The sequence below is a fragment of the Bombina bombina genome, chromosome 1, assembly GCF_027579735.1.
Source record: "Bombina bombina isolate aBomBom1 chromosome 1, aBomBom1.pri, whole genome shotgun sequence".
In the NCBI taxonomy this organism is placed as follows: Eukaryota; Metazoa; Chordata; class Amphibia; order Anura; family Bombinatoridae; genus Bombina; species Bombina bombina.
The window spans coordinates 1,129,406,516-1,129,418,285 of NC_069499.1; the positions used below are offsets into that span (position 1 = coordinate 1,129,406,516).

The following is an 11,770-nucleotide window of genomic DNA, read 5'->3' on the forward strand; positions in this document are numbered from 1 at the left end:
ACTAACTAGTCTACCTAGTTAAAATAAATACAAACTTGCCTGTTAAATAAAAATAAAACCTAAGATAGCTACAATGTAACTATGAGTTATATTGTAGCTAGCTTAGGGTTTATTTTACAGGTAAGTATTTAGTTTTAAATAGGAATTATTTAGTAATTTTTATTTAGATTTATTTTAATTATATTAAAGTTAGGGGTGTTAGGGTTAGACTTAGGGTTAGGTTTAGGGGTTAATAACTTTAGTGTAGTGGCAGTGGCGGTGACGTTGGGGGGCGGCAGACTAGAGCAGCCTCTTTTAGACTTGTGTGCTTTTCAAAGAGGAAAACTTTCCTGAAGTATATCAGTCTGATCTTGCCAAGTAAGATCAGTCCAGCGCCGAAATACCAGGCAATTTTCCTCTAAACAAGGAACATGACAACCCCAGATGATCGTTTCGGCCTCCTATTGGTCTCGTAGGAGAGGTGCAGCCATATTCCTCTAAGAACACTGGGCAAGAAGTCCACGTATGGTTTCCCCCATCACCCATAGGTGATACAGAGACTATGACCCCTGGTCCATGATTGCGATGACAAGGGGCGCGGCTTAGATTGTAAACAATCACACAGCTTTTTAGCTCTGCCCAAGGGGCGTGTCTAGTCCTGTGGCCCATCTGTGATCACGGACATGGATTCCTTTCCGGTCCTGTGGATACGCATCTGTATATAGCTGTTAAAGAGTGAGGTATTGTAAATGCCTTGTTTTAATTTTAATAAATTTAGCACTTGATCTGAGTCCACCTCATCACTGGCCAATATACTGAGGATAGATCAACAGAAGTGTTGGTGCTCAGGTCTGAATTTATTTTAATTTTAACTTTGAATTGAAGCTAGCATGTTTCTGTATGATTACTCACCTAATATGCAGAGTATATTTCACAGACACCTTTATATAATATCGTCTGTCTCTGTTATACACTATTCTGACACTGTGTGCGTTTGAAAGATTATATCAATTCCTATATAGAACTAGGATGATCACATTTGCATTACAATTAGCTGTTTTTATATTATTGTTTTTGTGCCATTATCTTTATATTGCTACACATGATGTTTATTTATATATGTCATTTCCTGTGTTTTTTGCACACGCTGCTCCTTGATTGGAGTAACTTGGTGGGAGTGGTTTGCTGGTACATTTAAAAGTTTGGTTTGTTTCTTGTTTGGTCTTGTCTGAGGAAGGGGCCTGAGTGGTCCTGAAACGTGGAATAAAAGACATCTTTTTTTGCTGAAGACCAGTGAGTGCTTATTGCTCTACAGTATTTTTTGGTTTATCTATATTTAAAGCACCCTGGGAGTTGCCCCGTACTTAGTGAGAGTGCAAACATTTGAGATTACTGCTGTATATATATATACACCTGTATATATTATGATCATTTATTTGTATAGCGCTACCAAATTCCATAGCACTGGGTACAGAGATAGGGTAAACAATGAAAAGTTTTGTTATAAGAAACAAATACAAAACAGACTAAACAAAACTAGGAGGAAGAGTGCCCTGCACTAAAGAACTTACAGTCTACAGGTTGAGGGGGCAAATTAATCGAAGAGGGTGACTTGGGGAATATTTGGAGATGAGAGAGGAACTATAGTTGGGATCACGGTTGTTGAGTGCTTTATAGATTAGGGTTAATACTTTGAATTGTATACTAGAGTGTATGGGGAGCCAGTGTAGAAACTGGCAGAGCGGAGCAGCTGATTTAGACTTAGGTGGATGAGTTCAGCTGAAGAATTCATTATAGATTGGAGGTGGGAGAGGTAATGTTTCAGAAGGCCGTTTAGAAGTAGATTGCAGTAGCAAATGCGTGACAAAATGAGAGAAAGAATGTTTTTTTTTGTGGTTTCTTTAGTAAAGAAAGGACAAATTCTGGAGATGTTGCATAGGTGTGCATAGGATTTGTTGAGCGCTTGAATATGTGGAGTGATCGTGAGTTCAGAGTCAAGTGTAACCCCAAGACAGTGAACCTGGGGGAGATGCTGAGAATAGTCTCCAACTGTCATAGAAATGTCAGGCATAGGATGTCTCGGAGAGGGAGAAATAAATAGCAGCTCAGTTTTAGACAGATTGAGTTGGAAGTAGTGCAAAGGCATCAAAGAGGAAATAGCAGAGAGATAGACAGTTAGTAATCTGATTGAGTAAAGAGGGAGATATATATATATATATATATATATATAAGGAGAGGAAAGAAAGATTTGGGTATCATCAGCATATACGTAAGTAGTACTAGAACCCAAAGAAGGATATAAGTTTTCCAAGTGAGGAGGTATAGAGAAAGAAAAGCAAGAGACCCAAGACAGAGCTTTGCGGTAACTAAGAGGATACTGTAAACAAGTGGTTTGAGAGGTAGGAAGCAAACCAGCAGAGGCCTGTGTCTTGGGTGTCAAATGAATGTAGGATTTGTAAGAGGAGAGGATGGTCAACTGTGTTGATGTTGAACGCAGCAAAAAGATTCAGAAAAGTTAGTAAGAAGTAGTTTCTCTTTGCTTTAGCTGATAGCAGATCATTGGTTAGTTTAGTAAGAGCAGTTTTTGTTGCGTGTTTAGGGCAGAAACCAGATTGTACATCAAGTAAGGAGTTAGTTGAGAGAAATTGAGTTAGGCAATTATAGACCAGTCATTACAATAATTTTGAGGTAAAGGGAAGTAAGAACACCAATTTTTTACACATATTAACACATAAATATTAATGTATATGAACATATACCGGTACATATATATTTACAGTTTAAGCACAGTCCCCATAAACCGCTATGTAAAGGCACTTTTCAGTACCGTATTTTTTCTAACACGCCACATCCCCTCACTTTAACCCCTTATAACTGCTTTGTGCAGTTATTTTAAAAAAAAAAATAAAGATGCTCATAATTTTTATTTAAAAAAATGAACAGTAGACTTTATTTTTTGGGAAATTGAAGGACATTTATTTAATTTACCAGAGGTCTAACCTCCAGTTAATGAATTCTAGTGCAAAGTGCTACCACAAGCTTGCGGTAGCATTAACCAGAAGCCACTTGTATTGGCTGTTTATTTAACGTGCGCTTGTAAATAGGAGCATGTTAAAGGGACAGTCAACACCAGAATTTTTGTTGTTTAAAAAGATAGATAATCCCTTTATTACCCATTCCCCAGTTTTGCATAACCAACACTGTTATATTAATACACTTTTTACTGCTGTGACTATCTTGTATCTAAGCATCTTCTGGCCGCCCCTAATCACATGACTTTTAGTTATTATCTATTGACTTGCAGTTTAGCCAATTAGTGCAGTGTCTGCCACAACCCACGGGCGTTATCACAATGCTATCTATATGGTTTACCTGAACTACTCTCCCCTGCTGTGAAAAGCAAATACAGAAGCATGTGATTAGAGGCGGCCTTCAAGGGCTTAGAAATTATCATATTAGCCTTTCTAGGTTTGCTCTCAACTAGAATACCAAGAGAACAAAGCAAAATTGTTGATAAAAGTAAATTGGAAAGTTGTTTAAAATGACATGCCCTATTTGAAAAATAAAAGTTTTTTTGGGCCTTGACTGTCCCTTTAAGTTAGCGCTTCACTTGTACTCTAGCCCATAGTCATGTTAGTAATGGATAATGAATAAGTGCATGCAACATTTGCCTTAGAATGTCCCTTTAAACACTTGTTCTCAGAGGCTCTTTTATTTGCTAATAAGAGATTCCTTCAGCCTTGTATTGTGTAAAGTAACACATTATTCTAGAGCTTTATGAACAATCAGCAATAAAAACTGAGTTTTTGTATACAAAATATCTTAGAAAATAATTCTAATCTACAGAAAATGTTTCCCCTGTTTTGTTATTGATTTCCTTAGTGCACAGAATTTGTTTACCTCTTCATGAGATTTTTTGAGATAAGTCAGCTCCTCTCTCTGGCTTTCAATCTTCATTTCAAGACTGGACTTTGTCAAAGTTAAGTCATCAAGCTCCTTACGTAACCCGTTTACATCATAATCTGCTGCTTGGCGCAGGCCCACTTCAGCTTCATACCTTTGAATGACACATATACAATTAATGCATTGTCTAGTTGTTGTTTTTAATTGGGGATATTGTTTTGACTTTGAGAATAATAAACTTATAGTTTGACTTATCACGTCTTCTGGAATTCTAGTAAGACTTGGGGACAGAGCTGTGGGTAGCTTGTGTGTGTTGCTGTGAGTGACAAGGGTTTATGGCTGGTGAGACAGCCAGTGGGCAGGGTTAGGTTGTGTTGTGGATGGAATCAGGACAGTCACTTTTTTCACTTTCGAAACGGAGACATTTGTAGCCAAACACGGGCTGCAGGAGACACAGTGGGGCAGAACACACAAACAGTTATGGTTTTGATTGAATAGAAGTGTTTTCATGAGTGATATTCTATGAGATCTAATATGATGTCATGAGTGATATTCTATGAGATCTAATGTGATGTCATGAGTGATATTCTATAAGATCTAATGTGATGTCATGAGTGATATTCTATGAGATCTAATGTGATGTCATGAGTGATATTCTATGAGATCTAATGTGATGTCATGAGTGATGTTCTATGAGATCTAATGTGATGTCATGAGTGATATTCTATGAGATCTAATGTGATGTCATGAGTGATATTCTATGAGATCTAATGTGATGTCATGAGTGATATTCTATGAGATCTAATGTGATGTCATGAGTGATATTCTATGAGATATAATGTGATGTCATGAGTGATTCTATTATATAATGTTTCTAATGGTGCAACCAAAAAAAATGACTGCAATGTTACATTTTGTGTGCAAACATAATATCCACATTCCCTTTCTTTACTGCTCTTTAATTACCTGTACATTTGTACTTTAAAGGGACATGAAACACATTTTTTTTCTTTCATGATTTAGATAGAGTATACAATTTGCACTTGCTATTAAATTTTCTTCATTCTCTTGGTATCCGTTGTTGAAAGACCAGCAATGCACTCTTGGGAGTTAGCTGAACACATTGCGTGAGCCATCAACAAGAAGTTTATATGTACATCCACCAGTCAGCAGATAGCTCACAGGAGTGAATTGCTGCTTCTGAGCCTACCAAGGTATGCATTTCAACAAAGAATATAAGTGAACAAAGCAAATTAGATGATAGAAGTAAATTGGAAAGAAAAAAAATATGGGTTTCATGTCCATTTAATACAGACACAGCCACATACTCACATAAACACACACAAAGACACACTCTTACATATGTGCATATTATATTGAGTATGTGGTTACATGGTATCTTTTGAAATGTTTAGTTAATAATATAATGCTAATATAAAATATTTAACTGAATGGAAATTGAATGCAACAATAATATTTTAATTAACTGTTAAATGTGATCAAAAAGAGGAAGATGTGCTTCCTCACTACTTTTGGTGCAGGTCGGAGGGGCTGTTAAACACACACGCTTACACAAACACACACTTACACAAAGCAAAAACACACAACCTAACAAAAACACACAACCCTCACACAAATACACACACACACCCTCACACAAACACATACACACACACAGCATCACACAAACACACACACTCACACAAACACACCCTCACACAAACACACTCACATAAACAAACACACACACACACTAACACAAACACACACATTCACATAAACACACTCACTCACAAATGCGCACTCACACACACCTTCACACAAATACACTCACACATACACACACTCAAATAAACAAACTCACACAAACACAAACACACACACACTAACACAAACACACTCACACAAACAAACACACTCACATAAACACACACACACACTCACACAAACACACACACTTACACAAACACACACTTGCACAAAACAAAAACACACACCCTCACACAAACACACTCACATAAACAAACACACACAAACACACACACACACTAACACAAACACACACAATCACATAAACACACACACACACACACACAAATGCACACTCACAAAAAACAACCTCACACATACACACACTCAAATAAACAAACTCACACAAACACACACACTCACATAAACACACTCACACAAACATGTACACTCATATAAACACACTCACGCAAACACACACATATACACTCACTCACACAAACGCACACACATACAAGCAACCACTCATTTGAAAGAAAAAGCTGTGCTGTTGAATGATGGGTAAGTTTTGCCCCTAAGATAAAGGTATCCCAATCATCTTTCACATTGGACAGCAGAGTGATCTTGTACAGGAGCAAGAGGATTATTATGAAAACTATATCACCTTTAACTGCCATTGGAGCTGCAATTATCTAGACCAGTGATTTTTAACCTTTTTTTTTGCTGTGGCACACTTTTTTACATTAAAAAATCCTGTGGCACACCACCATCCAAAAATTTAAAAAAAAAATCACACATTGTAGCCTAATACAGCATATATATATATACTCATACACACAAACACACACATACTGTATGTATTGTGCTGTTATGCCATGCCTCCTACAAACTACCCCTGCACTGGGAGTAAAAAACAAGCAAAGTTTAAAAAATATGTCACACTGTTGTCAGTCTGCCGTGGCACACCTGAGGATCTCTCACGGCACACTAGTGTGCCACGGCACACTGGTTGAAAAACACTGATCTAGACCCTAAAATGAACTGCAGTGTCTCAATTCAACCACTAAAATAGGGAATATGATCATTTTTTCAAATGAACGCTAACATTACCAGGTGTCTATCATGTAAACACTATGGAAACCATAAGAGGTTCTATATATGGAACAAAATCAAAAGAGCTTGGTATCCCTTCTATCTACCTTCCACAATACATAGAGAGACTTAAGACTGCATATTTCAACAAATCAATTTTTAATAGTTAATCTATGTCTGCTAACCACTAGGTTATTGTCATAGCAATGACAAATACCTCACAGAAGTGATTATATCTTTTTATTATAATTATTATTTCTTTGTAGATTCTGCAGCAATATAAACTTAGGTATAATATGCAAATGTAACATTTATAAGAAGCCAATGGGAAGAGGGCTCTGCCAGAAGTTGCACTTTTGTAAATCCCCTTATATAAATGTGATTTATAGGACAGGTGGGCTTGTAGGCTTACATGCTAAGGGGGTTCAAGAAAATGAAAAAAGAATGAGAAATAAGAAAAGGTTAGCATACAATGTATACATTCCTGAACAGTATTTAAGGAGCACTTGAAACTTTGAAATCTAGAGCCTTGTGGGGCAAGGCTGTGAGTTCCACAAGATTGGGGGCATTCTCAGGAATTCATGTAGAGGGAAATCTGAGGAGGTAAATAAAAGAGGAGGCGAGAATGTAGTCACGAACAGAGCAAAGGGGATGGGAGGGAGAGTATTGCCAGGCAAGATCAGAGATATAAGGGGAAAGCAGTGTTATTGAGGGCCTTGCATGTTAGGGTCATGGTTTTGTGTTTTATTCTGTATGCTAAAGGAAGTCATGAAGGGATTGGAGATGTGACAGATGAGGAGCAGCATGGGAGGAAGATCAGCTTATTATAGATTGTAAAGAGATCAACAACAGCTAGAGAGGCAAGATAGGAATGAGTTGCAATTGTCAAGATAGGAAATGATGAGAGAGAGTATTAAAACCTTTGTTGAGTCTTGTGTGATGAAGAGGAAAATTTTGGAGATGTTTTCAAAGGGACAGTCTACACCAGAATATTTATTGTTTTAAAAGATAGATACTCACTATATTACCCATTACCTAGTTTTGCATAACCAACACAGTTATATTAATACACTTTTTATCTCTGTGATTACCTTTTATATAAGCCTCTGTAGACTGCCCCCTTATCTCAGTGCTTTTTACAGACTTGCATTTTTGCCAATTAGTGCTGGCTCCTAGGAACTCCACGTGCGTGAGCACAGTGTTATTTATATGAAACACATGAACTAACACCCTCTAGTGGTGAAGAACTGTCAAAATGCCCTGAGATGAGAGGCGGCCTTGAAGGGCTTAAATATTAGCATATGAACCTCCTAGGTTTAGCGTTCAACTAAGAATACCAAGAGAACAAAGCAAAATTGGTGATAGATGTAAATTTGAAAATTGTTTCAAATTACATGCCCTACCTGAATAATAAAAGTTTATTTTGGACTAGACTGTCCCTTTAAGATGAAAATGGCTTGAATTGGACACAAACTGGATGTGAAAAGTGAATGAAATATCTGAGTCAAGTGTGACCCCATGGAATCGGGCATGAGGGGTTAGTGTAATGATATTGCTAGAAACAAATATAGAAAGTGGGGAACCAGAATTTAGGAAAAAGGGGGAGATATTTAGCTTACGATTGTAAATTGACATCCAGGATGAAATATTAGAAATACATTTAGTGATATGAGTTAGCAAGTAAGGGGATAGATCTGGTTCATAGTGGTAGGTTTGGGTGTCATCACAATACAAATGATACTGAAATCCAGAAGACTTTATTAAGAAACTTAAGCATGAAATATAGATTGAAAAGAGATGGAGACCAAGAACAGAGTCTTGGGATACCCCAACTGAAAATGGTAGAGGATGCACCAGAAAAGGATTCACTAAGGTATGGTTATTCAGGTAGGAGGAGAACCACAAGTGGGCTGTGTTGCAAATACCAAAGTATTGGAGGGTTTGGGGCAAGAAAAGGTGGTCAAAATTACCTTTAGATTTTTCTGTAAGTAGGTCATGGTGTGAAAAAATTAAAGCACGCCATTTAGCACTCAAATGTCTAATTAAGATCCCTTAATAAAAAGACAGATAACGCCTTTACTAACCATTCCCCAGCTTTGCACAACCAACATTGATATATTAATATACTTTATAACATTTAAACCTCTAAATTTCTGCCTGTTTCTAAGCCACTACAGACTGGAGATGTTATTGCTAAGCTTTCTGAATAATAAAAATGATACATTTATATATTAATCATAGGACTTTGTTCACATATAATTTACTTTGACATTTTCTGATTTATTTGTCCATTATTTCTCTCATGCTTGTGACAAAATAATTCTGGCAGATAACGGCAGACACTTCAACTACAGCTTCGGATAATGTATAGCAGTAAGCAAATAAAACGTTTGTTCCTTCTACTTACAAGTAGAATAAAGACAACTGGATCTACTTAATGTTATGAGAGTTAAATTAAACATAATAACCACAAGTAAGCTGAATCTAATGTCAGACAAAATACTGATTTCTGTGCACAAAATAGCCTGTGAAGTGGATAGAAAACTGAAAGTGTGAGAAACTCTTTTGCTTCTGTAAAATATCTCAAAACATTAAAGAGATATTTGTTTTCTTTTTTGCATCTAAAATAGGTTATTTTAAAATATACTACAAAATGTGTATTATTTAATACTGTGCTTTCTTATTGCAGTGTGTGTCACTGTTTTACATAATAAGGTTCTATCTCATAGTCAAGCTGTGCACAAACATAAATGTTTTGTTAGTTTCAAAATCAGAATAAGCTGTTTTATTTTACCCTAATAAGTTTTTCTATTATCTCCAATGACCAGTAGAGGGTGCTACATGAGGTTGTTTATACACAGAAGCTTTGCATAAAACTAATTTTGCATTTATCAGATCAAGAATCAGAAGAAAAATAAAATAAAATTGGATGCAATAGATCATTTGACAGATCAGAAAACCTCTCTTTTTTAATTACATCTCACAGTGTCTTTCATTCCTTAAAGATATATTAAAAGAACATAAAACCCATTTTATTTGCTTCATTCTCTTGGTATTGTTAGTTGAAGGAGCAGCAATGCACTACTGGTAGCCAATCAAACACATCAAGTGAGCCATTGACAAGAAGCATATATGTGCAGCCACCAATTAGTAGCTAGCTAAGCATACCTAGGTAGGATTTTCAACAAAAATATACTAAGAGAACAAAATAAATTAGATAATAGAAGTAAATTGGAAAGTTGTCTAAAATTGCATGCTCTGTCTGAATTAAGAATTAAAAACATTGGGTTTCATGAACCTTTAAACTAAAAATGTAGTTCCCTATAAACTTGTTAATTATGTGTAGTAAAACAGACTTTCAAATTTAATTTCATTATTTATTGTTTCTGTCATTTATGTATGAAAATTGTTTGGCTGGATTGTGCCCTGTAGTATTTTGAACTATGACCCCAATGGAAACAGCAAAAGAGATTAAATAACCAGTACTAATTGCCCATTTTGCCAAAACATCGTATCCAAATGTTTTTTCTGTTATTTAACTGCCGTTAATTATTTTGTATGTATTTTTACTCACTTCAATTTGAAGTCAGCAGCAGCTACCCTGGCATTGTCAATATGCAAAATGACTTTGTTATTATCCAAAATTGCAGCAATAATCTATGAAACAACACAAGAACAAGAACAAGTTAGCAAACATGAAAACCCAGGTGAAGCAAAATAAGGCTGTTGTCAAGATGATATTGGAATGTTTCTTACCTTGTTTTTGAGATCCTCAATCATTTGGAAATACTTGCTATTGTCTATTACCACCACTTTGTTTGAATCATACCACTTCCTGATATTGTATTCTAGCTGAGCATTTGCCGCTTCTAAAACACGCACCTTATCAATATATGCTGCCAATCTGGAGTTTAGATTTTGCATAGTTTCCTTTCCTCCAGTATGGAGGAGAATATCTCCTACAGAGGTACCACTAAAGCTTCCTTCAAAACTAGCTCTGTACCCAGCAGTTGGACTTCTTTCAGATAGCCCTGTTCCCATTTTAGCAATATCTCCATAGCCTCCTTGCTTTCCAAAAGCTGAAGATTGACCATAATAAGTACTCCCTGAAACACCACTAAAACTTCCCCCATTACCTCCACTTTGCCCCCCAGCTGAATATACATCTAAGTCTAAATCCTTTAAATATATTACAGGACCCCCTGCTTGCTCATCATCTAAATGTACACCAGAATATTTACTTTCTGAATAATCACTCAATTGTCTTCCAGTGTTGCCTCTTGGCCCACTTGATTGTTGCTCTCCAAAATAATAACTTCTTGAGCCACTATCACCACTTTCCCCTGTGCCTACTTTTTGTTCATCTGATGAGCTTGCTCTTGAGATTCCATGAGAATACCATTCTATGTTTCTTATGCTACCCCCATCTGAAGCTCTGCTGTAGGAACTACTAGATATGCTTCTTCCATAATTTGAACCAGAATCCTCACCATAATACCCACTAGGTTCATCTGAGACATTAGTAGCACTTAATCCATTTCCTGACATACTTTCATGACTAGTACTGGATTCCTGTCTAGATGCAGCTATACAAGACATTGTTTGAACAATAGACGTTCTCAAACCAAGGAGCGTTTAGCAAGTGCGCAATGTAAACTTTAAGGAGAATTTTCAACATTTATACCAAATTAAGTAGGTGTTACGTGGCCGAGTTCCATCACCAAGTAGGCACTTTTTGCCACACCAAAAAACCCATGTGCATAAAAGTATATTGTATATCCCACAAATTATTAGCTAACTATGAGATCATTCCTTTAAAAGTGGGTAAACTGTGCCAAAGTTTTTTTTACACATTTCATAAATAGAGTCAGGATTTATTTTAATAATACACTTGACTTTTTTCTCCCCTTTTACAATGCACTTTATTACCATACCAGTTGAGTAAATCATTAATAAAAAGCACATACTATGTAATTCTGCTTTATATACAACCATACTCATACAATTGTTGGCTAGAGACAACCTTATGTGACCTTAAACAATTAAA

General features: G+C 36.3%; 1 protein-coding gene across 1 annotated transcript in view; it reads right to left on the bottom strand.

Annotated features, from left to right (window-relative positions):
- The window catches only part of LOC128641528 (keratin, type I cytoskeletal 47 kDa-like), a 35,330-nt gene extending 24,008 nt beyond the window's left edge, over window positions 1-11,322 (bottom strand). Inside the window, exons 1-3 of the mRNA XM_053694103.1 lie at window positions 10,480-11,322; window positions 10,298-10,380; window positions 3,880-4,036 (exon numbers count right to left, since the gene is read on the bottom strand). Of these exons, the coding sequence (XP_053550078.1) occupies window positions 3,880-4,036; window positions 10,298-10,380; window positions 10,480-11,322 (1,083 nt within the window). The remainder of the gene's footprint in view (window positions 1-3,879; window positions 4,037-10,297; window positions 10,381-10,479) is intronic.
- Between the last annotated feature and the right edge of the window lie 448 nt (window positions 11,323-11,770).